This window comes from Monodelphis domestica, chromosome 8 (assembly GCF_027887165.1).
Source record: "Monodelphis domestica isolate mMonDom1 chromosome 8, mMonDom1.pri, whole genome shotgun sequence".
Classification (NCBI taxonomy): Eukaryota; Metazoa; Chordata; class Mammalia; order Didelphimorphia; family Didelphidae; genus Monodelphis; species Monodelphis domestica.
This window is the reverse complement of record NC_077234.1, coordinates 7,695,380-7,723,341: the sequence shown is the minus strand read 5'-3', so window position 1 is coordinate 7,723,341 and position 27,962 is coordinate 7,695,380. Positions and strand designations below refer to the sequence as shown.

At 41.0% G+C, this 27,962-nt stretch overlaps 1 protein-coding gene across 4 annotated transcripts in view; it reads left to right on the top strand.

Annotated features, from left to right (window-relative positions):
* TP63 (tumor protein p63) overlaps nucleotides 1–18,590 on the top strand; it is a 237,211-nt gene extending 218,621 nt beyond the window's left edge. For 3 of the 4 annotated variants that reach the window (XM_007502469.3, XM_056807507.1, XM_007502471.3), the window contains 4 exons: nucleotides 6,870–7,027; nucleotides 9,170–9,314; nucleotides 10,745–10,838; nucleotides 15,063–18,590. In XM_007502469.3, coding sequence (XP_007502531.1) covers nucleotides 6,870–7,027; nucleotides 9,170–9,314; nucleotides 10,745–10,838; nucleotides 15,063–15,359 — 694 coding nt within the window. In that variant the 3' untranslated portion in view covers nucleotides 15,360–18,590. The remainder of the gene's footprint in view (nucleotides 1–6,869; nucleotides 7,028–9,169; nucleotides 9,315–10,744; nucleotides 10,839–15,062) is intronic. The other variant, XM_007502470.3, reaches the window with a different exon arrangement.
* Nucleotides 18,591–27,962: the final 9,372 nt, after the last annotated feature.

Sequence of the window (27,962 nt, the reverse complement as noted above, 5' to 3'; positions counted from 1 at the left end):
CTTCTTTTATAAAAGTTCAACTTGCCCTTTTTTTCCATGTAATTTATATTATTCTTTAAAAAATGTTTCCATTGACTCAGGTCCTTACTTAACACATACTTTATTTTTTTAATGAAAAAAAAATAGACCTGTAAGGGCTAGGCATTTGGGGTTAAGTAACTTTCCTAGGGTCATGCAGCTACAAATCCCAAAATGTACACAATGGCATATTTCCATTTCTATTTTAGAGTCCAAGGGACTCATCCTTTTAAATAGACATACCAACAAAATTCTCTATTCATTTATCTAGCTGGTCTTTGCAATTGTTAATTGGTGATCAATCTTTAGCCATAGGTTGGTCTCACAGCATGCTTACATACATATGGTCATTTCATTGTCCTACATTTTCTACATGTGCCTGGTTTTTCAAAGCTTGGCTGGGCTGGGTGTTTTGGACCTGGCCAATAAGGAAGAGAATGAATGCCATCAGAATAGAGAAACTTTAGCAAACTCAAAGGGTCCTTATTTTATTATATCCCCTTTACAGCCACTTCATCATCCTTCCCAAATCCTTTGGAGATAGGTCTGTGGCTTGTTCTTTTTCTCTTAATCTTAGCCAAGGTTTTCAATATGACCTTCTGCTGAAGACCTGAGAAGGACAAAAGATTAATGGAAATATATGGAAGTGGTCCTAGAAAGGGAGCCATGGCAGCCTCTCCCTTGGAGCAGCAAAGAGATCTGGATGGAATAACAAGACCAGGACTAAACTAAACTGCCTTTGGCAAAACTATGAAGTATTTTAGGATTTCTTATGAATCTCCAATTTTTTTTTCCCCATTCTGTATTACTTGCCTTATCCCCCAATCCTGAATTCCCAATCATCAATGCCTCTCTATTCCCTTTTCTCCTTAGCTACTGAGTAAAAATTTGGTTTTTTACCTCTTCCCTATTTATCAATATTGCATTCAGGAAAGGATCTCATGAATTTAACCCACATTCAGGCATCGATGACTCATAATATTTTCTAAATTACCTTCATGCTATTATTGTATCTAATTCTTGCATAGATTAAGAGAACATGTGCCCAAGCCACCGTTCTCTGGTGGTAGAATTTCAATCATCAGTCAAACAAAATGGTAGAGAAATGGGATGTGGGAGATATATGTGTGAATGCATGTACACATATATGCATGTGTGATTCACATTTTGGCTCTCTAATGTCTCACCTGAAAACATACCTGGCAAAAGCTTACTTGATTTTCTTTTCCTTTTCCCACTTTTTCATTCTCACCCTAATTCTATCTTTCCATTCCTTCCTTCTATCTTTCCTTTCTCTTTCTAAGCCCTATTTTCCCCTCCTTCTCTTCCTTAGTCTATTCCTTCAATTTTGTTTTTCTTCCTTTTCTTCCCTTCTTTTCTTCTTATCTTAATCCCCTTCTTCCTTTCTTTACCCTTTCTTCTCTCACTTCCTTTCATTTATCTGGATTTCTCTTCCCTTCCCTTCTACTTCCTTTTATTTTCCTTCCTTCTTCCTCTCTTCCTCCTTCCTTTCTTCTCTTCTTCCTTCCTTTTTCTTTCTTTTCCTTCCCTCCCCCTTCATTCTCTTCCTCATTTTTCCCTTTGTTCTTCATTTACTTCCTTCTCTCCTTCCTTTTCCCCTTTTTTCCTCTTTCCTTGCTTTTCTCATGGTTCTCAACATCTTCCCCTCCTCACCCTCCTTTCATATCTTCTTTCTTCAGTCAAAATTGTAATACCAGTCAAGTTTTGCTTCTTCATTTGGAAGGGCTCCCTCATGCAGCTCCATATATCTAAGAAATTAATTCACAAAAGCAGTTCATGGGGTAAAATGGTAGAAATGCCCAGTACTCTTAGAGGAAAGTGCTGCCCCTCATCTTCCCCATTTTTCTTCCTTTCCACTTCCTCTCACTCAAGGAAAGCTGAGATCTCATAATTTCTTTACATTTTTTCATATCCTATAAGACATGGGTCATCCAACCCACCTTCCCTTAGGCAACTTCTCCTGGCCTCCCAATCTATAAAGGTTTCTATCCCAAAGGACAGTCATTAGCTTTGTTGAATTAGAGGTGATTGGCAGTCATCCTATCTTTTCTCTTCATTTACCTCAGTTGGACTCTTATTGCAAGATGCCAAGTAATCAAAACACTGCTTCTGTTTCTGGCATTACTATTTCAAGAATAAATGAGCTGTTTCTGACCTCTTTCTCTGAATGTATGTTTCTCCCTGTCTCTCCCTTTCCTTTTCTCCTTCTCTCTCTCTCCCTAACCTCCTTTTTTTCTCTTGTATCTGTCTGCCTCTTTCCTCCTTCCCCCATCCTTTCTCTCTTTTCTTTCTTTTTCTTAATTTATTTTTTTCTTATCTCCATCTCTGTATCTCTCTATGTCTCTGTATTTCCTTTCCAGATCTTATTCCTCTTCTCTTCCCCTTTCCCCCTCTCCATTCTACTTTTCTCTCCCCCCATTTCTCTCCTTGAATCTCTCTTTTCTATATGAAGAGTGATATATTCATGATTCCTGGTATACCTCACCTCTTGAAATTGCTTCTGCTGATTTTTAAAAAAAATATTTGACAGCTTTGAAGCATACTCTGCTATCCTCATTCACTATATCACCCACATGGTTGGCTTCCTGGATCCCCTGTTGGCCTTTATGGAATGTAGGATATTATGTGATAAAAGATTTATGGCACCTCTGGTCATTCTTTCTCATTGCCTCTTACCTGGGGCATGGCCAATATTACCTACCCTCTGCTCCACCCCCATAGGTACATGGGTGCTATTTTTTTTAATTGAACCTCTGAGGTAATTTACTCCCCATTCCTCAAGTCAGGAGTATGTCTAGCAATGTTCATTGAGTCTCTACAGTGAAAAAGAGCTCATGAATTAATGGGTCTGCTTCTGTAGAAGTTCAAAGAGAGGTATTACCACCCAGTTGGTAATTTTTCCTTTTCTTTATTCTTAGTTATTTTTTTTTCTGACCTACTGATATTCTAGAGAAAGTTTCCTTTGACCCTAATTGTATTACCTTCACACCATCACACCAGGCAGGGTAAAATGATGTTAGCAATATATTTCCAGAATCTGTTAATAGTGAAATTCTCCAAAATCACCTACAAAAGAGAGAGAAACAATACCTAGAACATCAGCTCACTGATGCCTCACCCACTTCCCCCCCCCCCCCCGGTCACAGTTTAGTCTGGACTCTTAAGATGGCTAAGGCCATTATTGGGTGTCTAGTAACAAAGTTAGCCTCTCTAATTCTGGGGAAGGTTTGCATGGTTCTCCTTTGCCCTGAGTCAACACTGCTCATCCTTACCTTCATTCATTCCCTAAATTAGCCCTGTCCATTCTTCCTTCCTCCTCCTTCTTCTCTCTCTTTTTCTCTCTCCCTCTCCCTCTCTCTCTCTCCTTTTCCCTTTCTGTCTTACCTATGTTTAGGAATCAGTTTTCTGGTTAAGTGAAAGAGAATAAAAACTCAAACTTGTTTCCACAAAGATTTTGGAGGTCTCTCACCCCCCCCCCCCAAAGGCAAAGGCATGTTTAGTCTATGTGGGAAATACTCAGATGTGGAAACTCCTTCTGTAGGAAGGAGGTGCAGTTAGTAGATGTCCCAGGCAGGATTCAATTGTAATATTTAAAATAGGTAGAGACATAAACTGTAGCAGTTAAAAGAGTTAAGGGTATAAACTGTAGTGAGTTAAAATGGTGGAAGATATAAATTGTGATAGATATAAGAGAGGGTGAGTAAATTTGACCGCAGAAAATATGTTTCACTACAGTGTCTTGGTTTTTAAATCAAATATAAGGTGGTCGCCAGGGAATATATTCCCAAATTATTCAATATACCCAAGTCAACTGGGTTTTATAGAGATTTTAATTAATAATACAATGAGTAATTAAAGGAAAGAGAGAAAAAGGAAATAAGTATGAAGGGCCTTAAGCCAACATGGCCTAGACCTGAATCTTAAGAGAGAGAGATCAGTCAGTCAGTCTTTTATCACTCACCACAAGATTTGTCTTAAGCAAGGATGTCTGGGGAACAGTCTCCCCAGAGGGAGTTCCAGCCAGAGTCAGCTTCCCAAGGGACTTCTTCTCAAGAGATCTTCAAAGGGTCTCCTCCAAAAGTATCTATCTCTAAGGAATCTAAGGATCTAAGGAAATCCAAGGATCTTTTGCTCAAGAGATTCCTTTTCTTATATAGGTGTTTTTTCCCCATGTCACCTCCCTTAAGTTCTTCCATCTACCAATCACCGTAGATGTTTTCTAAAAGACAGCCCATCTGAATTCCAGCTAAGTCCCCTCAGTAAGTCTGAACCAGAGAAAACACTGCTGTGTCAGACTAATCCCCTCAGTAAGTCTGAACCAGAGAAAACACAGCTGAGTTGACTAATCCCATCAAGAGAAAACCTGCCCAACCTTTATAGGTACCTAGCATCCCATTGTATCAATTCTAAAACCAGGCATGGCTCAAAGAACTCCCTGCCTCATCATAAGCATGGGTCCAGGTACTTTCATTGTTTAGCAAGGAGTTTTCTCCCCTAAAGCAGTCTTAAGTACCGGTGGAGTAGAGGTCCTCCCATTTCTGATCCTGGCCAGTTCTCACATCAAAATGGGGAATGTTTTCCAGTAGGGAATTGTTCCAATGGAGGATTCCCCAATGAAGAAATTTTTAACATTCACAAGTCTGAGAAATTTCAAGATTTACACAATCCCAGAGCTTCCTGATTCCAAGTCCACCACTCAACCAGCCATAATGCCAAATTGCTTTTTCAGGCACACTGGGAGCCCATTCACCTGTGTGTGTATATTGTGTGTGTGTGTGTAGCATGCACATATACATGATAAAGGGGAAATATTTCAAGAAGTATATGGACTCAGAAGAGGGAAAAAGACATCTTTATTTTTCACTAATCTCAACTGAAATTTGGCATTTCCATTAATTATGAAGAAACAAAAGAAAATACCATTTTGGGAAGGGACTATAGGCTTCACGAGATTGACCAAGGGGTCCACAAAAAAAAAAAAAGAAGAAGTTAAGTAGCCCTGATTCAGATATGATTTCTTGGAAATCATTCTCCTCAAGGTTAAATTGGATTTTCTAGTTCAGTTAAAGGTTAACAAAGTTCTATGGACAGAACCCTGGAATATGAGTAAGAGGGTATGACTTTGAATCCTGATGGCCAAGTCCCTTACCTGTCAGATCTTCACTTTCCTTCCCTGTAGAATGAGAAGGTAAACTAGGCAACCTCCAAGGTCCCTTCTCCTATGATGACCCAACCTGCAATATTGATTACCAATAGTCATGTACTAAGTCAATGCTCTTAGCATGTGAGAGAAGTGGGAAACTATTAAAGCTCGATCATAGCTACATTTCTTAAAATTAGAATCACTTATATCTTCTAGTCCTAAACCCAGGGGATATATTAATATATGTGTTAACATAATATATACCTTTATATGTGAGTGCACATTTTTATCATGGTTTGCAAAGCACGTTAACTAAAAAACACTGCAGAAAAGACACTATCGGTATAATTGTACCCAATTTAAAGATGGGGAAGCGGAAGGCCAGAGGTTTAGTGATTTGCCTATAGTTATATATTTTGTAAGTATCAAAATAGGATTTGGAGGCAGGTCTTCTTGATTCCAAACCCAGTACTCTTAAAGTTGGTGGTCTTTCAGGTAAGTCCACCATTTTGGTTGACATACCGGTTGAATTGCAACACAGAAATAAAGCTATAGGATTGGGAAAGGGGAGAAGGCAGGGAGAAGAAAGTAGAAAGATCCTTGACTTCCTAACCTTAGATTAAGTTGCAGTTTAAGATGTTAATTTAGTGCTATAATACTTCAGGAAGGAAGGTCTTCTGGGTGGAATTGAGGCAGGATGAAAGAATGTTGGACTGGAAGTCAGAGGTCATTATTCTGACATTTACTGACACTGTATCTAACAATTAATTAGTCCATCCGATGTGCTTTGTTTACCTTATAGCCCCATAGAAATAGGAGCTGTTGCTATTTTCCCCACTCCATGAGTTAGGAATTTTTTTTTTCAGAAATAGCCCATGCTCCTGGGATCTGAGATTTCAGTCAAGTAGAAAAAGACCAAGAAGCTTGCAGCTCATTATTGAAAAGGGAAAGCTTCTGATAGGAAGAAATAGTGGCTGACAAGAAGATTTTTGTCTGCCTTCCTTTCTGGGAAGCTAGCAAAGCAGCCACTCTCCTGGGGAGAGATATTATTGGTATTCTAGAATGCTTTTCCAAAGGTCCAAGATCACAGCAGCTGAGAAAGTTGAATTCCATGTTAGGACCTTTACATGGCAACAGAAAGTGCAGTCAAATGCCCAGAGGTCAGCTTTGCCAGCCATTTTCTGGATATTTTGAATGATTCAGGAATCAATGGAATGCCCTGGCTGGGACCCAGCATTGGCATCTTTGTGTCATTCCTTATCCATCACTAGGTCTTTGCCCCCATTGCTTCCCTTACATGTTGAGTTTTGGGCAACTTTAGAGGAAGCAGTGGAGGGAAGAATGGGAGAGAACTGATGAGAAAGGTGTGGTATAGATGCTATGCTCTGGGCCTTGGAGGAACATCAACAAGCAATGAAATGTATCTTGAACTAATCCCTTGTTCCTGTCTTCCAACTTCCCTGTTGGAGGTATAATTCCAATGAGGCATTTCTTCTAGCCAAGCAAAAGGGTAAGTTCATACCCTTCCCCTACCAGTCCTTGAATGGTACTATGCCTTCAGCCTATCCCAGCAGTTAGCTAAACTCAGCAGAACCTGGGAATGCCCTGTTCTGCTTTTCTCTATTACCCTCCCCCTCTCCTCCCCTCCCCTGGGCTTTCCTCTCATGCCTCTACATTTTTATTCCAGGACCTCAATGCAGTCACAGACATCCTATGGTACCAGTTCCCCACCTCTGAGCAAGATGAACAGCATCAACAAACTCCCTTCTGTCAGCCAGCTCATTAACCCTCAGCAGCGCAATGCCCTCACCCCAACAGCCATCCCTGATGGCATGGGAGCCAACAGTAAGAGCTTTTATTTTGGCATCATTTGAAACACAATGCATGCTGTTATTGCATATGATTGAGAAGTGGGGCTGATATGGGGGAGTGAGAAGAATCAAGGAGCAAGAGAGCTGGGTGTTATGAGGAATCATATTTCTAAAGGATACTCATCTGTGTCACTGTGGGTTCTCCTTCCACTAATTCTAAAGACATCAATTGTATTTCCTTAGCGTCATACAATCATGAATTTAGAGGTGGAAGGGACCTTAGAGCCATCTAGTTCAACCTCCTTATTTTATAAATGAGTAAACTGAGGCCTGTGGAGGATAAATGACTCACCCAGGTTTATACAGCCAGTAAGCATGAGAGGCAAGATTCAACTCAGCTCTGATGAATCTAATTGCATCATTCTCTCCCTGGGATACCTAGATTCATTCTATCCTGTGTATTGCTTTTCTATGTTTTTCTCTAAATCCCACAAAGAAAAGCAACCCAGGGCTCTGGATAGGTGAGTTTCCCCCTAGTTTAGGTGGTTCCATTCCTACTTGAATTAGAGAAGTCTGAGGGCACCATCATCTTTAGATTGGTGTTCCTCTGCCTTGCTCTCATCCTAAAAGGACTATCCCTTTGGGATAGAAGAGGAAAGATGAAAGAAATTTAGCAACGTGAGAAGGGCTGAAGGAAGAACAAAAGTAAATTTGGAGGCAGCTTAGTTAAGGAAGAGCGGTAGGAGCCAGCACACCTGGGTCCTATCCTAATTTTGCCAGTAACTATAGCCAACACCTAGGAAAAGCCATTTTGGCAAGCCATCTTACATGATTTGGGTCTAGATTCTCTCCAGCTTCCCTGCTAGTGCAGACACTCAGGTTTATCACAATACCAGTCTCTTCACGTTATTGTCTCACATATGGACAGAAGGAAACTTGGCCAAAGATAAGCATCCTGAGAAGTCAAGGAAATTCATTCCACTACATTGGCCTACTGAAGATACTCTATTTGAACCTGAGAAGAACTGCATGAAAACAACCTCAGACAGAAGAGACACTGAACAAGGAATCAGATGCCATAGCCTGCCTCAAGATAGAGGTCACCACCATCATAGCTCCATTCCTTGAAACCTAGCAGTTGGCACACAAGGATCTCACTGGATACTATGCAGCAGAGAAAGAGTAGAGAGGATTATTTACTTTAATCTGAGGTCTAATGCAGCCCTTTCATTTTCACCAAGTCCAGAAGTAGTGATTTGCCCAAAGTTCCACAGATAGAGTAGCAGAAGCAAGACTCAAACTCAGTATTCCAAATTCCAAATGCAGTACCACATTGCCTCCTAATATCTCTATCCATCAGTCTACTTATCTGAAAAATGACGGGATTTGCACTCTAGGCTCTCCCAGCCTCAATCTTCTAGTGTAGCCTGGAGCAGGGATTGGAGTCTAGAAGATCTGGTTTTAAATCCTGCCTCAGAAACTTCCTGTTTTGGTCATGTGACTCCTGTAGGACTCAGTTTCCTCATCTTTGAAATGTCCCCTAAGGTTCTATCCAGCTCTCAATCTAAGATTCAAATTCTCTGCTTTTCCCTGTAGATTTTTAGTGTCCCACTATCTGATCAAACAGTCCATTGTCTTTCAGTAAAAGGTTGTAGTGATCCCTTGTCTACCTCAAGACTTCGACAATGGATCTCAATTGGGTTCATAAAGACATATCTCCTGATGGGTGCCTGATAGTGTAGGGGGAGGAGGGAACACTGTTTTTGCAATCAGAAGACTTGGGTTCAAGTTTTGCCACTTAGCCTTACCATATGTGTGATAATAGTGATAATAGACAAATGTCTTCAATAATGTGGGTCTCAGTTTTCTCTAGAATGAGAGAAGTGGGTTATATGACTTATGAGGTTAATATCTCTAATGAGATAATATGTAAAAATATTATGAGATAATATTTGTTCTTAGTGCATTGACTGACACATAGTAGGTGCTTTATAAATGTATACTCCTTTCCTCTCCCTTCTGAGGCCCCACTTGGCTCCAGAGCTACAATACTAATTTACTTCTATGGGTCTCAAATTCCTCACTTATCAAATAAGGAAGATGGGGAGGGGTTTGGAATATTCCAGAGTCATGATCTTGTCAAAACCTTTCTACTCCTTCCTCTTTCTTTGATTAGTTCCAATGATGGGCACTCATATGCCAATGGCTGGAGATATGAATGGACTCAGCCCAACCCAGGCACTGCCTCCTACCCTTTCAATGCCATCCACGTCCCACTGCACACCACCACCTCCCTACCCCACAGACTGCAGCATCGTCAGGTGAGTAGCTAGCATCCTCTCTTTGGCATGGGTGTCACTTGGTATGTGTGTTTGGGGAGAGGCTGCCTGGGCTTTTTGCAACAAATATACTGATAGAAATCTGATGGAGAAGCAGCTATGCCAATTATCTAGCCAAGAAGCATTTATTAAGTGCCTACTAGGTGCTGGCCCTAATTGTTTTGTGCAGAAATAGCATCTTCTTCCTTGATCTGGCTCCTATCATCCAAAAAAAGAATTGGTTAGAGAAAACCCAGACACCTCTACTTTAAAAGGATACCATACTGGGTTGGTCAATAATCTTGAGTGTCTACAAGCATTTATGTAGTAATTTCTAAGCATTGGGCACTGTCCAAAGTACTTGGGATACTAAGAAAAGTATGAGAATCCCTGCTGTCCAGGGGCTTACAATGTAATGGGGGTAGATAACATGCAAACCACAGAGTATAAACAAGATCTACCAGCAAAGGGAGGGACTAGCATTAAGCAGGGGTCAAGAGTGTTTTGCTTAAGATGTAGCTAGGAGGCCAGTCCCTGAATCAGAGTGTGTGGTGGAAGTAAGGAGGAAGAAGCCTGGACTGGTTCTGAAGGATTCTTATCACCCATCTACGTGTTCATTTTCATTCATCCACTCAACAAGCATTTGTTAGGAATGAATGGATGAATGAGATGTGTGGCCATGGGTTCTCTGTACCCACATCCCTTGTGTCCTCATCCACTTTCCGCTGACACCTCCCCAGTTCCATGTGGCCACTTGGCAGCTGGGGGATGGATTTTCTGAAAGAGCATTTATTTACACTTGCTAGCTTGCTCTCTTTCCTTTCCATCCAACTTCATTGCTCATAGCTCTGTCAGCTGGAACTGCATAGGAGGAGGGAATGGACCTGGGATTTCATTTCAGTAGGGAACTCCCCAATGAAGAAACTCCTTCTGCCAAGGAAGGTTGCCCAGAGCATTGAGAGGTTAGGTGGTTAACACAGGGTTGGCATCTACAATGTGTCAGGTAGGACTGGGACCTAGGTCTCACTAGCTCTGAGGCCGGCAACTCTCTCTCTCCACTATTGTATGCTGCCTCTATCCATCAAGAATAGAAATCAAATGAATCCCTTGTCCATATCAATGTCCAATTAGGTGCTCTGGCTAGTTGCCTGGTTTATCTTATACCTCTAGAGGTGAGGGGGTTTCCCAGAAGGCTCACTCCATGAAGAGTTAGATGATTTCTTACTTTGGTACCCATAGACCTGAGCTGGAATTCCATCTTAACTTCTGGCTGGCTTCTACCTCAAATTCCACATTGAGATGTCTCTTTCTGCCCCCTCCCAATCCCCAGCAGTCCCCAAAGGGTAGAAGGTTGGGGTATTCTTTATCTGGTGGAGCAGTCGGGGTGAACTCTCGTTTTCTGTTTCCTCCTTTCCCCCCCTTCCCCCCTGCAGTTTTTTAGCAAGGTTGGGCTGCTCATCCTGTCTGGACTATTTCACGACCCAGGGGCTGACCACCATCTATCAGATTGAGCATTACTCCATGGATGTAAGTAACTGTTAGACATATCTTTCAGTTCTATTTTCTGTTCCCACCCACCCTCGGACACCTACCACCTGTGTCTTGAGGTTCAGAGCACCTCCAATTTCTCAGGGAGTTTTTCACTCTCCCAGAACCATAATAATGATGACAGATAATAATAACAAGGACAACAATTCACATTGGTAGAGAGCTTGAAGGGTTCCAAGGCTCTCCAAATGTTATCTCAATCAAGTCTCAAGACAACTAAGAAAAATAGGGGTTATTATTGTCCCTATTTTACAGATGAGGAAACTGAGCTTCAGAGAAATCGAGGCATTTCAGTGGCTAGTGAGAAAGGCAGGATTCAAGATCAGGTCCTTTGACTGCAAATCCAGGTCTCTCATCTACACTTTGATATAGGAAGACTAACAGGAAGCCAGCTTTATCTGTCAGTGGCCCAGCAGACAAGTCTCCTTGATTTGTAACTATTGAGAGAGAGAGAATGCACATGAAAAAATGGTAGAAGTCTCCCATAGAGATGGAAGCATTGAGATGTCCTCTGTCACAAGGCTACAAGGCAGAGATGGAGATTAAGCTCAGGGAAGTATAGACCAAAGGCACCGGTGCCCATCAAAGGATAAGGATCCAAATGGTTCTCCCTGGTCCTTGCTGCCTCCAGTTATGCAGGCCCCCTCTCTGAAAATTCCTCCATTCCTGGCTCACCTGCTGCTGCTTTCAGTCTCTCATGAAAAGCTTTGATGGGGAGGCTGCATGGAAGGGAAGCTGCCTTGCTTTCGCTGGTTTCTCTTCTTTGGCTTCTTTGCTCTTCTCTTGGCTGCAGCATTTTTTGGCTGGAACTTCTTCAGGTTGTTAGCTACCCAGGTCTTCCTCTTTCTCCACTGTCTGCAGAGCAGGCTGCCCCTCATTTTCCTGCTATAGAACACTGAGTTTGGGGCAAGCTTAAGGTCCTCATATTCATGGTGTCTGCCTAAAAACAAAACAAATGACCAGGAAGCTGGGACTTTGTGGTCCCCAACCTTGACACCAGAAAAGCTGTTTCTCTTCTAAGTCTATCTAGAGTGCTGCCTCTAACCATCACCTAAGTCCACCTTGGCTCCTGCTCTCTGATAGAGGAAGTGGATCTGAGAGAGTTAGAAACTGAAATTATCATTGGTAAGACCTGGACAGGAAGACCTAGTTTTATTTCCACTTTCATAAATTAATCTCAAAAAAGAAGATGATTTTAAATAATCCTCCCTGGTGAAAAACAAGAGATTGGGACTAGATCACTTCTATCATCTTTTCCAGCTCTAAGACTATGATTCTATGAGGAAGGAAGAAAGAGGGAATAGGTATTCATTATCCCCATTTTTTAATTGAGGAAATTGAGGTAGGAAGAAAATAAATGAGGCAAATAGGGACTCTGTCACTATAATGCTGAACCTAGAATCAGAAAGACTTATATTCAAGAGTTCAAATCTGGCTTCAGACACTTACTAGCTAGGTGACCCTGGACAAGTCATGTCATCCTATTTGCCTCAGTTTCCTCATCTTCCAAATGAGCTAGAGAAGGAAATGACAACTGACTTGAGTATTTCTGCCAAGAAAACCTCAAATGGGGTCCCTAAGAGTTGGATGTGACTGAAAATGACTCAACAACAATAAAAGAGGACAAGTGACTTTCCCTGGAACACACAGCTAGTTGGTGTTAGAACTGGAATTTGATAGCACAGATCTGCAGACTCTTCGTATTGTCATTTTTCTATTACCAGAACTGCCTACAGCCTGAAACTGTTGGAAAGGGTTGTAAATGTATATATGTGCATGTGTAGGGTGTCGGGGTAAGTGGGAAGGAGGCCTAATTTGTTAACTCCCTCCACTCCCTCCCACTTTTAAAAATCCATTAAGTCAATTTGGCTCTACAAAAACCAGTTAATCACCGACGGTGGCACAAAGGTAAAGATTTTTCTTTTATGGCGCCAAAGAGAGATTCAGTCTAAGAGACAATTTCCAAGCAATGAGAGGGGATGAGGACCAAGACACAAATGGAATTGAAAGACAAAGTGTAATCCAAATCCCATTATTGTTAGGAAATTATGTGTCCTATTGCAATGGTTTCCACTGTGCCAAAACCTTAGAGTTAAAATAACTTTTGGCAAAATCTTTGCACTAAAATTCTCTAAAATTATTATTTTGATACTGGAAGAAAAGCAACTTCAAGTTTATTTTAAAATGAGGGGGTGGGGCAGCTAAATTGCTCAGTGAATAGAGATCAAGGCATAGAGATGGAAGGTCCTGGGTTCAAATGAAAGCTCAGATACTTCCTATCTGTATGACCTTGGGCAAGTAACTTAATCCTCATTGCCTTTCCCTTAATGCTCTTCTGCCTTAAAACCACTTTTTTCTAAGATAGAGGGTAAGGGTTAAAAAAACAAAACAAAACAGAACAGGGCAGCATCACACAGACAGAGAAACACTGCTCCACTTGATCATGTACAGAAATTGGAGTCAGGACCACCTGATTTTGATTCCTGCCGCTGACACATTCAGATTCTATGCCCCTGAGAAATTTTCATCTTAATCTCTCTACATCTCAGTTTACTCATTTTAAAAATAAAATAATGTATGCCTGGTATTCTGCACAATTTGAAGTTATGTAGAAAGAGCAACTCTCATTATCATTATGTGTACACACACACACACACACACACACACTCCTCTGCCCTAGTGAATATTTGAGGACACTGCCTAGAGTGTCTCTAAATTCTGACTTCAGCTCCATCTATTACTCAACCAAGAAACAATGATTAAAAAGACAATCTGTTTCAGGCATTATGCTAGGTACAGAGAGTACAAATGGAAACGTCCATTTAGATAATATCCAGAGCTGCTTTACTGTTTCTCTACAGCCTGTCCTCTAAAACTGTCCATGGAAAGTTTGGACAGAAATATTCCTCCTTCTTAGGCATTGCTGTCCAGCTCTAATTGTTACTTAGTGTTTCTTGACATCAAACCAAAAACTACCTACCTGCCGCTTCTACCAGGTTCTTTCCTCTAGCTTGAGATGACCAAGTCTATTCGCTCTTCCCAGAACAGTCTTTCAGATTCTTGAAAAGAGCTTTTATGATGTTCTTTAGGAGAAATCACCCCCGTTCCTATATGGCATCAGCTGGAGGGCTTTGATCATCTTCAGGTGGTCTCCAGTTTATTAGCATCTCACCATATAGTTCCTAGAACTGAGCACAATATTCCAGATTTTCACTTGTTTCCTGGCAGTGTTGAATGGAAGCATATGGAAGTCTGGGTTTAAAGAAGTCTAAGAAAAATAAGGGCTAGCATCACTATGTCCTCCAATGATTTGTTTGTATGCTCTCTACTTAGATCCTAACATATTAGAAGAATCACATGTTAAAAGCTAAGTCCTGGAATCTGGTTTCAACTCAAGCTCTGCTTTGACTTTATCTGGATCACTTGAACAGATCATTTCCCTCTCTGAGCCCCAGTTTCCTTATCTGTCAATTGAGAGGGTTAGATCAGATGACCTTGGAAATCCTTTTCATATCTGTACACGATCCCATAGCAGAGCATTACATTAACCTTCAAGGAGAGATTTGTTACAACAGATAATGGGGAATGGATAAGATTGGTAGACTGTCTTGGGAAAAAAATGATGATTCTATGGAATTCAAGGAATTCTTAGCTAGCAGTTCATTCTTAACCAAGGAAGATTATGAAATTTTGGGGAGAATTACTCCTCTAAGCCCATTAATTGAAAACAATTGTTTTTACGTAGCTAAAAATAGCATCACATGTCCTCCTTGCATGCTTCTGAAGAAGATTTGTTGTTGTTATTTCATAGCATAAGATGCAATGTCTGAAAGCCATGATGGCAGCCTGCCATGCTCTACCTTGGTACTGGCATCAGAGGCTTTGAGCAAATGGCTGACCTTACCTGAAAAATGAAGGGGTTGTTGGGTCAATAACCCTTTGATGGAACCTAAGTAATCTGGCATCTTTGCCCTTGAGAAGCAACATGATATAAGAGTGAGAACAGTGGATTTGGAGCCAAAAAGATCTGGGTATAAATCCTGCCTATTACTCTTCCTAGATAGGCTACTATCTGGACTGTGGTTTCCTCATGTGTAAAATGAAGAATGAATGGTTCACCAAGTAGGATTAAAGGGCCAGGGCATCTTTCAGCCTATGATGATGTGATGCTACAATTTACCCACTTACTCCCCTCTCTGACAGGATTTGGCAAGTTTGAAGATCCCGGAGCAGTTCCGCCATGCCATTTGGAAGGGGATCCTGGACCACCGGCAGCTCCATGACTTCTCCTCACCTCCTCACCTGTTACGGACCCCTAGTGGCTCCTCAACAGTCAGTGTGGGCTCCAGTGAGACAAGGGGTGAGCGGGTCATTGATGCTGTCCGCTTCACACTCCGCCAGACCATCTCCTTCCCTCCCCGGGATGACTGGAATGACTTCAACTTTGACATGGATGCTCGTCGCAACAAGCAGCAGCGTATCAAGGAGGAAGGGGAGTGACTGCCTATTCTGGGGGAAGTCCCCTGCCCACTATCTGGCCCAAACTCTCCTCCAAGTCTCCCCACCCCCAATGCAGTACTGGATCTCCAAGTGCTCCCTTAGACCAGCCTCTTCTCCCCTCTCTAGTCAGTTTGACCTTCTCTTCATGAGAAGAAGAAAGCCATTACTTGCTTTATTATGGTAGTTACCTCTACCCAGCCTTTGGGTCTTCAATTGTTCCAGCTTCCATACCTCCATTCTCTGGCCATCACAGGAAGCAGTGGTATGGGAAAAAGGGTACTTTTGTTGTTGCTTTTTGGTTCTTGGGATATTTTTCCTCGACCCTTTTGGCAAAGATGATCTTTTTTTTTTCCTTATATACTATCCTTGGTTGGAATTGAATCTTTGATTCAAGATGCTATATAAATACATAGTATGTTATATATATGTATATATATATATATTGGGGTGGGGGAAGGAGATGTGGTCTTAATTTAAAGGAAAGGAAAACGAGTTGCACTTAAGGAATGATTTTTGATCTTTTCTTTTTCTTTTTCCTTCCTTTGAGATGGCTCTTATCCATCCTCAACATCAGAATGATAACGTGAGTGAGCCGCTGACACATAAACCCTAGTTGCTTCCCTACATGGCTTAATGCCCTTCAGGCCCTGAGAGGATCCTCATGTTGGGCCCACTTCTACATGTTGAGATCACACAGCTGATGGGGCATCCATGAACCTATCAACTTCCCCTACCCCTGGCAGCCACATGACTTGGCAACCTTTGTTTGGCTCATACTCTGTCCACTTCCAAGAAGAATGGCACTTGCTTGGGGCAAAACTGTCCTGAGGCTTATAGGGAACCTCTTTAGGCAAATTCAAGTTATTTCCCATAAAGGAGAAAATGTTTTTAAGTGCCTTGAGGAAACAAGCTTATGTCTCTGATGGGGCCCAACATGGCCGGGTATATTCCTCATTCATGCCTAGGTTGGCACTCATTTTGGCTCACATCATTTCCATGTAGGACACCTACCTACCACCCAGTCCCCTATTGCCTCCATCTCAGACTAGTAGGGACAGGGCTAGGCCATTCCATTCCCCAGATCCCAGAAATCTGATTTTCACCTCAGGCTGCACAGATGTGCTTTTTTTCTTGCTGTTCATCAACAAAGTATTTGTTTAAAAAAAATCAGCTCTAACAGTTGTCCTGTAATTGGCTGTTGAGAAGCTTCAGTTTTCCCAGATGCTGCATCTGTTTCACCCCCCGACCCCAGGTTTTACTACCTGATCACTCCATATAACATTCTCTCAAGCCTTTCTCGAGCATGTTTGGGTGGAATCCTTTTAAAGGAGCCCAGAAGAGCACCCTGGGATGGACCAATCCTGTTGAGTATCTGTTAGACCAGAAACCTAACTCAGAGCAATCCCTTCAAAAGACAGCATCCTATCATTCTCCTTAGGAACATTCTAGGCCTGCTTACAACCTAGGTGGTAAATAGAAATTGGGATTCTTTAGTTCAATGTTCCGGAACCCTTCTGATCAGGAACAATGCATGCCCAGGCCCACTGAAACTTGCTCTTCACACTATCTGCCCTGGGCTTCTCTTGACACAAAATGGTCTACTTTTCTTGACTTCATAACAATCCATTTTGTCCATGAGGGTGGCTTCAAATTTTCCCCTGGCTTTAAGTTAGCCAAAGTTGACATGCTTCTTGAAGGTGTTGAGCAACGACTAAACTCTCCCACTCTCTGGTGAGTTTCTTCCAACAGAGAAGCTAGATATTGGCCTGGGGGGAACCCAGCAGGACTCCCCTCTGCCAGGTGAGATGAGGCTCTGTCCCCCCTGAACCCCCAAACCATTTCAGAAGTGCTGTCTTTGGCACTCCATTTTATTGGGAAAGATGACCTTAAGAAACCCATCTTTCTCTATTACTTTCAGTCAGCATTAGATTTCTCTTTGCTGTGCATTCCTCTTGGCTTTCAATCAAGCTGTCCCTGCACATTAAACTGCCTAAAAGAAAGAGGAAAAAGTCCAAGCAGGGGCTCCTGAGACCCCAAACACAAGAAGAGGTTTGTGTATAAAGTGTATATACTTTTGTGTGCTTGCAGAAAAATGTATGTTTTTGTATTTGGGTTTTTTTGTATTTGTATTTTTTCATCTCGGGATAGCGGACCTTCCAGAACCACAGATTAACCCTCTTTTTAAAATTATTTTTGTGAAAAGGCCATGGAGACCTTGACCCACCTAATGCTGGAGTTGGGCAGCTCCAGGTCCTTTGGTACCTGATGTGAAGTGGCTGGCCATAGGCAGAGGATGATCGCCAGAGGGATTTTCCCACATCAGGGAGAGTGAGTCCTAGATTTCAAGGCTGGGCTATGCTCCATAGAGCACTATGGCCCCAAATGAATGGGTCTGAAAACATTAAACCAAGTCATCACTTAGTACCTTTGGGGAAGAGAAATGACTTCCTTCACAGCCCCGAGTGTTGGCCCCTATCACAAAATACTTCTTACTTTTAAATCCCAGAATTACTCTCATGTTGACCAAAGAACTTGGCTTCATGGGCAGAACCCAGGAGCCAATCCAGAGATCCTTACCCATTCCTCAGATCTTGGGCTTGGCATTGACCCAGGCTAGGCTCAGATACCTGAGGTTGAGGTATATTTGTGTGTATATTCAGAATCATTGGGGGGGGGGGTAAAGTAGGGACAGGGTACTGGGTGGGGGAGGGAAATCTTCATACACCCAGGAACTGAAGAAAACTTGGGTTGGTCCAGCCCTTCCAAGGAAGGATTCCAACTAGAGCAAAGGGTTTTCTTTGGTGCTGGGATTGTGGGTGGATCATTAATTTCATCTTATTCTGCAGATTCATTTATGTATTAGTCTCTCAATGTCTTCTCATCCCCCCTGGTTTCTGAGCAGCTCAAGAGGGAGAAGGACTAAGAGCCCTATAGCAGTAATCATTAGGATTTGTTCAACTTTTGTTTTTATTCATTTTTGTATTTTTGTGTTGTTTGTTGTAAAAAAAACCAAGTTTCAAATGTCTCATCTTTTTTATACAATTTTTAATGTTTTTTGGAAGAAAAAGAAACTACTGATGAATGAGGTATTGGATTTTTTTTAAGTTCATATATGTATATATTTTTTTTTTCCCAAAATTCTTTCTTGTGTGTGCTCAGGGTGAGCAAGTGCGAGAAGCTACGGTTGCCCATCAGGACATGCTATCAATAAAATCATGCATTGAACATGGATCCTTCTTGCTCATGTGTCTTCTATCCTTACACTACTGGAGAAGAGTAAATCTGAAAGTTCCAAATGGTGTCCTATCTTTGGGCAATGATATCACTGCTAACTATTACAATATCACATCTTATGATGTCACACCCCTGCTAAAGAATTATCAGTGGCTCCCTGCTAAAACTAACCCAAAGCAATTAAGATAGAAGAATTTAGGAAGGATTTACTGCATGAGATGCCCAATGTTATGTGCTAGGAGTACAAGTTGCTAAGGGAACAGGATTTAGAACCCTAATTTTCTTACTTCTAGGTTAATATATTTTCTGCCTCACCACAAGAAAGTTTCTACCCTTAAGGAAATTACATTTTAATTGGGGAGGAGGTGTTGGGGGATTTAGAACAGGGAGACTTTAGATAGTATTGTGGTGGCCTAGTTCCTTGCTATCTAAGACAAAAAGGTTCAATGATTAGTCCTGGGGTTGGAGAGGTGGGCAGGACTGAAGTAGATTTCCATTGAACAGGAGATTTTCTGAAAGGGCATGGTCAAGTGGCTGTAGGAAGTTACAAAGAACACTTCCTCCCCTTAAGATTGAAGTTGATTATTTTTAAGAGTTGCTTAGAGACTCTCCATGTTTGGGTGTGCCTTGAAAGGGTAGAAAATGGGTTACTACCCAAACAAATCCTGAAATTGTCTATATGCCAAGGGAATGTCAGTAGCAGTTGCCACATATCTAGGAGTGGTGTCACTGAGTCCAGAATGGATAGGCTCATGTTGCAGAAGCTCTTAAAAGTCTAATCTTAACTCAACCATTGACTAGTTCTTTAACCTTGAAGAAATCAGTGGCCTTCTCTGTGCTTTGAATTCCTCAACTTTGGAGTAAGGTTGATCATTGGAAGGAGTGGTGTAAAATCAATGTCACTGGAGAAATCGCCTCTTGGAGGACCCAAGACCCCTCATTTCTGATAGTTTCTATTGTTTTCCCTTCTGTACCTTCATAGTGAGCTGCCATGTTTTTTGTTCCACCCCCCCCCACCCCCAGCTCTTCAACAACATCATAACATTTCTCACTGCCAAAGAAAGGAAAGACAGAAGTGGGGCTAAGGTTCCTCCACCTACCATTGAGATGGTGGATCTACAGGTTGGAGGGAGAGCTGCCCTTGGATCACAATGAGAATGATTTAAACTAGACACTTGAGAAGAAATAAGCTGAGTCACAGGATTCTGACTCACTAGAAAAATAAAGGCAATGGTGTGGTGTAATTCATGAAGAACCAGAAAGTGACTGATTTTGCTTAATTCTCTCAGTTTCATAGAGTAGGAAATTCAGAGGTCATTTAGTCTAACCCCCTCATTTTACAGATGAGAGAATTGAGGGTTTTTTTTTAAACCCTTACCTTCTCTTTTGGAGTCAATACTGTGTAGACAAGGCAATGGGGGTCAAGTGACTTGCCCAGGGTCACACAGCTGTAAAGTGTCTGAGGCCAGATTTGAACCTAGGACCTCCTGTCTCTCAATCCACTGAGCTACCCAGCTGCCCCCAAGAATTGGGTTTTAAGGAGACCAAGTGATTTGCCCAAGCAGTGGCAGGTAACATCAAAGCTGAGATTTGAACTCAAATCTCTTCCCATTTTGGGACTGCCTAAATTTCAATCCCCACTGGGCCACTGATGACCTGTGTGATCTTGGGCAAGTTGCTTCACTTCCCTTGGTATCTATCAAAGTCGCTTTTAGCTCTGGGTGTCTGTGTGAGAGAGAGTGTGTTGTGCGGAAGCCCTGGAAAGCTCAGTTTCTTCAAACTTCAACACTGAACACCACTTTCAGGATGACAGGGCCTCTAAGGCCCCTTCTACCAAGTGAAGATCTTTTCCATAGTGTTTACCAATGTATTCCCTCAATGAGGCAAGGCTGGTGTGTCTAGGATGCCTTCTAGTCAGTCATTCCATAGAGCTGAGTCCTCCTCCCCAGTCCCATTCACAAGGGAGCCTCATCAGACACTTCCCACACAGGAGTGAGAAGGCCTCAATTCAACAATCTGCATTTCTGAGGCAGTCAGCATTGATACATCAATGCCTTATCTCTGTTGGCCACCTTCAGGTGACTGGTGGCAGTCAATAGAGGTTGGTTCATTCAATAGTCTTTCTTTTCTGGCCATGCATAGTCTTGTAGGACTTAGAAGTGTAAGGATCCTTAGAGATCACCCATCCATGGGAATTCTTGAGTCCAATCCCCTCACTTCATTAATAAAGACACTAAGATGCAGAGGGTTCTTGTGATCAGTCCAAGGTCTTAGAGGTAAAAAGTGACTGAGCTGGAACTTGAACACAAGTCTTTGACTCCAGAACATAACCCCAACACCTGCATTTTACAGATGAGGCCCCCGAGCCCTGAAAGCCCCAAATAAATCGGAGATAGATTCAAATCTAGGTTTCTGATTATCAGTCCCAGGGCTTGAGCCCCAGTCCATGGGAACTTGACCTGACTGCTCCACTCACAGCCTCAACCTTTTTACCTTTGCTCCTGGGCTGTAATACCTGAGTAGATTGCTCATTGGCCATTGTCTCCTGGCCAAATGACTGCTCTATAATTATTTCCATAATTCTCTTGAGTAATTTCAATTTCTCTTCCACACATGGAACAGGTTGGGTGACTCCCCAGTGAAGAAATGAGGGTGGTAACCTTTGGAAATGCACAAGAAATTGAAAGAGTGAACCAATTTGAGCAGAACATGGTGGGGATGCATATATCTTGGGTGTCTTTCACTCCAACCTCCTCATTTCAGGGGTGAGAAAGAAGTTGGCTCAAAGAGGCTCAGGGCCTTGTCTATGGTCCCACAGTCCACTGGGCCCAGAACCAGTCCTCTGACTTTGCTTCAGTCCTTTGACTCCAAGTTAAGGCATCAACTGGATGCACCCTACTTCTTGCTACATGACCCAGTCCAGAGGAACAGAGTTCTCCAGCCTTTATTTTCCCCCTCTAAACTGAGAGTCTCTCTTTTGGATATAGCCAATCCTTCTCTGCAAAGGGATTGCCTAGAGCTCAGCTTTTCCTTCCCACATGCTCAATGCATCACTGTTGAGAGTCTCTAAGTGAGATCACAACAAGACCAAAGGAGTCAACATTGGGTCTAGAAAGGATAGACCCACAGAACAGCAGTGCTGAGAGGCCCTCACAGATCCTCTTGTCTAACCCCTACAACTAAGGGATACAAAATTGACTGCCTAGAAAGCAAAATTATATCCCCAAAATCACACATCAAATTAGTTCCAAAGTCAATCAATTGAGGGATCCAGGAGTCTTAGTCTCTAGTCCCAAGCAACTCAGCCTTCCTGGGAAGGGCCATTCCAAATATTGCTAACTACTCCAACATCTATAAAAATTGGAGAGAAGGACCTTGGATTCATTGCTCACATGTAAAGAGAGCATCTTCTATTGAGACTGATTGATTGTATCCTATCACATGCATTGGAGATGATAATCCATAGACAAGTCGATACTGTTTTTTGGGAACACAGAGAATTCCTGAATTTTTTCCCTTATTTTTATTATTGCTTTTCTTTTCTTTTGATTAGAATATTTGATTTTTTCCCTTTTCTCATTTCTTGTACTTAAGGTACATATAATAAATATTATTTTTTTATTCTGTAGTAATACAACTTAAAATATATATACCTGCTATAATGTTAATGTATACCCAAAAGTTTTAGACTGTGGGAACCTGCCATTTGATTTTACTTTACTTTATTTTATTTTCCTTTTTTTTATATTTTGAAATTTTTTATTTAATTAATTTTGAATGTTTTTCCATGGTTACAAGATTCTTGTTCTTTCCCTCCCCTACCCCACCTCCCTCCCATAGCTGACACACTATGGGACATGCAATTCCACTGGATTTTACATGTGTCATTGATCAAGAACTATTTCCATATTATTGATATTTGCACTAGCATGATTAGAGCAGAGGTCCCCAAACTACGGCCCGTAGACAACATGGGGTCCCCTGAGGCCCCCACTGCACTTCCAGAGTGGACACCTCTTTCATTGGTGGTCAGTGAGAGGAGCATTGCATGTGGTGGTGCCACAAAGCGCAGTGTCGCTCATGTACAGTACTACTTCAGTGACATAATCCTTTGTGTGGCAATGTGCAAAGGATTACGTGGCTGCACAATGGAAGATGTCAGCATGGTGAGTGGCGATCTGGGGGAGGGGATTATGCACTGTGTATACTGCACGAATTTAGGGTTAGGGTTAGGGTTAGGTCCAGCCCTCTAACAGTCTGAGGGACAGTGAACTGGCCCCCCTGTGTAAAAAGTTTAGGGACTTCTGATTTAGAGTCAACATCCCCAATTATATCCCCATCAACCCATGTGATCAAGCAGTTGTTTTTCTTCTGTGTTTCTGTTTCTACAATTCTTCCTCTGAATGTGGATATCGTTCTTTCTCATAAATCCCTCAGAATTGTCCGGGATTGTTAAACTGATGCTAGATTGTGCCACAGTGTATCAGTCTCTGTGTACAACATTCTTTTCTCTCTGCAACAATTCCTGGAAGTCATTCCAATTCACCTGGAATCCCTCCAGTTCATTATTCCTTTCAGCACAAGAGTATTCCATCACCATCAGATACCACAATGTGTTCAGCCATTCCCCAATTGAAGGGCAGCCCCACGTTTTCCAATTTTTGGCCACCACAAAGAGCGCAGCTATGAATATTCTTGTACAAGTCTTTTCCCCTATTATCAATTTGGGGTACAAAGCCATCAGGGGCACCATAGATTTTAGGAGACAGTGTTGGTTCTAGAGATCTGAAGACTGAGAAGTCTGACTAAAGACCCATCCACATCTCTTCATACCATGGTGGAGTGCTCTGTAAAAAATAGACTTGAATACAGGACTACAATCCCCACGAGCCTTTGCTCCACTTCCCCAGAATGCCTTGTAATCTCACCTGGGCCGAGATCGAGAAGGTATTTAAGCTGATTCAAAGGCTTTTGAGGCTCTCTTGGCTCTTTTTGGACTTCCGTTTTGGAGCAGGCAGTCTCTTGCGTGATGTGAGGTTATTTTGTCTAGGCCTCTGGCCTAGGCACATGTTTCTTACTTGTATATTCTTTAATCTTTAACCTTTAATAAACCTCTAAAAAATATAATACTCCTTGCAGAGAGAAACTAATTTCTACCTGCCTCAGTCTCCCCATCTCCCCTAAATTTTAATCTTTACAGCTCCATGTCTGGCCATCTAGAAGAAGCAGAGCAGCCAGCTTCCCCAGGGGCCATGGCCTGAGAGAAATAGTAACTAGTGCTGGCAGCAAGGTGTCACAGCTTTCCCAGTGTTAGCCAGCAGCTTGCCCAGGCTGATTAGGGGTCACCCAGGAGACTGAGAGAGGGGAAGGGACTTGTCTTAGATTCCTAGTTATCTACCTCTAAAGTCAGCTCTCCTGATTGATTACTTAGGTCTGGAAGGAACCTCAAGGCCCAGAGGTTCAGCTCCATTTTTTTTAAGCATTATGACTCATTAGGGCTGTCAGTCTGATGAAGCTTTGGACCCCTTCTCAGAATCATGTTTATAAATAAAATATAAAATAAGAAACATAGCATTATGATAGTGATAATCAGAGCATTTATACAGTACTTGATCTATGATCTCATTTGATTGTCACAAGAACTCTGTGAGGTAATAACACTGTCATACAGATGAGGAAACTGAGGCTAACTAATTGAAGTCACTTGCCCAGAGTCACATGGCTAGTAAGTGTCCAGAACTGGATCGGAACTCAAGTTTTTCTGACTTTAAGTCAAACACTATCAACTGAGATATGAATATACCATTGATTATGAAGGAAGCCAGAATTTATTGAAAAGAAAAATATATTTTTTTCTCCTCCAAGGTCAGATTGCTCTGCCCACTTGTTAGGGTAGGATTTGGGGTAAGGGAAACACAAGAGGAAAAAATAGAAATAAATCTGCTTTATTGTTTGGGAAGGGAAAGGAATAAGGGTTTCAGGATATACTTATTCTTATTCTTAAAACTAACTAAACTATATAAGCTATGTTACTAAACTAAAAACTTAACCAAATACCCCAATCTCACAGCAAGAGTCCAAAATCAATTAGAGCCAGGATCTCTTGTTGTTAGATGTCCAAGTAAGACTGATGCTGCCATCAGGCAGATACAGGAAAAACTCCTTCCTCAGTTTGATCACAGGGAATATCTCCTCAAGCCTTCATCTCAACTACTTCAGGAGAGAGGAAGGTCAGTTGGGCAGATCTTAACCTAGAGCCTTCAAGCTCAGGCCTTGTGTGACATGCCACTGTCAATCATTCCTAAGTTTACATTTCTCAATTTTTGCACAGTTTTGCAAATTGCAAACCTTTTCATCCTTTATCACATTCTCCACTATTGCACAAATCAAAAATCATGTTGGAAACACTATTTTGAATGTGTGCACAATCTCAAATACTTACCAGTTACATAAACTAAGAAATCTACCCAAAATAACAAACAACCTACAATCAACTTATTCTAACTTACACTAACCTATTCTAAGGAATTGTAACAAGGAAAAGGGAAAAGGAAAACAAGTAAATAATGAACAAGTACAAACAAAAGTCAAACAGAAGCAAAATCAAAACGGAAAATAACATCAAACAAAAGATGTACATAACTTCCATCCAAATATCAAACAGCTAAAACAGAAAACTGTACTACTATTGCAAAACATCTGTAAAAATAGACTTGAATCCAGGACTTCAATCCCCAGAAATCCTTGCTCCACTTCTCCAGAGTTCTTTGTAATCTCACTGGGTTCTCACCTGGGCCGAGAGCAAAATCATTATTTAGAGGGTCTCCGCCCATGGCGGGCACTCTTCTCTTCCTGGCTTCGCTGGCAAATAGACGCGTCTCATGATGTGAGTGAAATTTGGGTGGGCCTCATGGCCCACCTAGCATGTGCTTCTCTTGCTTGTATTTTCTTTAACCCTTGACCTTTAATAAACCTCATAAAAATAATACTCCTTGCAGAGAGAAACTAATTTCTACCTGCCTCAGTTTCCCTAAATTTTAACGGTTACACATCAACAATAAATTCAGAGAAAAAATTTTGAAAATCACAATGAACACAACATTGCATAAGTTTTACAATGAAAATAAAACCAAACAATAAACTCACTTATGCAAACACATGTAACAATAGATATTAGTGAGCTATGTACACAATTTACATATATAGTACATATAATATATTCATGTATGCTATACACATGCACATATATACACTTATGTACACTTCATATTTACACATGGTTTATATATAAATATACACTATAATAGAATTAATTTACAATCCTATTATATACCCTATTTACATATATTTACATATTTGTTTACAATTTTTTGATATGTGATGTCTTATGTTGTTTGTGCTGTGTAATGTATGATGCAGTGCAAGTCAGTATTGAATTTTCTTACCTCATCTCTCTTGATTTTATCCAACTAGTCTCTATCTTCAAAACTTCTCCTAACTAGATTTCTATACCTAAACTAAATCTAAGTATGTAATTACATATTGTTAGTAAATAACATATCTATAGCTAATCATAACATTGTTAGTACCCTAACTATACTGTTTCACTCATTTAAGTAGTGATTCAATGTAACCTAACCATGTTTATGTTTCGGGTTTATGTTTAATATGTTGTTACTTTTGCTATGGCATGTTGTTTTGCTATTTAAATGTCAATGTTACTGTTATGTAAGAGTTATGTTACTGTTGTATGCAACATACTTACCCCTACTTCGAATCTCCCTTTCTCTTCTCACCTCCTCTTGAATATCCTTCTGCATTTCTATAGCAATAAATATATTTGTGTTTGTATGTCAATAAATGCTATGTTATTATTTACTATAATACATTACCCAAAGTATAAATGCATTAGTCGATTTATCCTGTAATCCTCTTCATTGCAAATTTCACAAAGTCCTTTAAATTTATAAATTTTCAGTCTTTTATCAGAGTCCATTAATTCTTGAATTCTCCTCTTTATCTGCACTGTCCTCTTCTATCCTCTTCTGCAGGAATGGTCCTCTCCTTACTGATCTTTTTGACTGTAGACTTAACTTGCCTGATGATTCTATCTTTCTGCAATCTCTTCATTTCCTTCTTCTTCAATGATTTGTGCATTTCCATTATTTATACCATGTGCTGATTTTATATATGAACAATGATACGAAGAATCTCTACCCAAAACTTTTACTGAAGATGGAGAAACCAACACAATAGTGTAAGGACCTAACCACCGTTCCTGTGTTGCTGATGTTTTAGCAAAATTTTTTACATATACCTTAATCCAAAGGACTAGTTTGAATTAATACTCCCATATCATTTAATTCTTTCAGCTTTTGTTGTAAAACACTTAAGTAAGAAGTAAGTTGACAGTCTCCTCCTAAGAGAGATGTATAGACTGTCTTAAAAGTTTTTGCTTGTAGTTGAGCATGTCCAAAGAGCATTTCATTGGATGATATATGCACATCTGCTCTTGGCCTCATATGTAAGTAAAACAAAACAATGGGAAGAATCTCTGGCCATTTGAGATGAGTTTCAGCACAGAACTTCCCCACCATAGTCTTTATTTCCTTATTCACACGCTCCACTTGCCCTGAACTTTGGGGATGATAAAGCACATGATATTTTGTTGTTATTCCTAGATTTTCATAGACTCTTTTCAGGATGTTTTGAGTGAATTGGGATCCTTTATCGGAGTCTATTGTTAATGGAACTCCAAATCTAGGTATAATTTCCTTAATCAATACTTTCAACACAAAGCTAAGTGTATTTATTTGTATTTGAAGGAAAAGCTTCAGGTCATTTGGTTAATCTATCAACAATTACTAAGCAAAACTTGTATCTTCCAGCTTTTGGCATGCAGATGTAATCAATCTGCAGAATCTCAAATGGATAGTATGCTAAAGGTCTGCCGCCTAAACTTTTCTGTCTGAATGCTCCTTGATTGAATTTTTGGCAAACAGAAGAGCTTGAGCAGATCTTATTTGCTACAATACTTATTCTAGGAGAAACCCGTTGTCTCTCCAAGGTGTCAATTACAGCTTGAGTACCAAAATGACCTTTTGTGTGAATGGCTTGACACAAATAAGTATATAGGTCTTTTGGTAACAGCGGCTTTCCTGTATCTGATAACCATATACCATCTTCTTTTCTTGCTCCAAACTTCTCTTTCCATTTTTGTATTTCTGAGTCTACATAAGCTTTTTCTAGATCATCAGATTCTATAGTTCATAAGTTTATAATATACACTGGGGCAATTCTGGCTGCAAATGTGGCACTTATATCAGCTCTATGACTTCCTTTAGCAACGGAATCTCTTCTATTAGTATG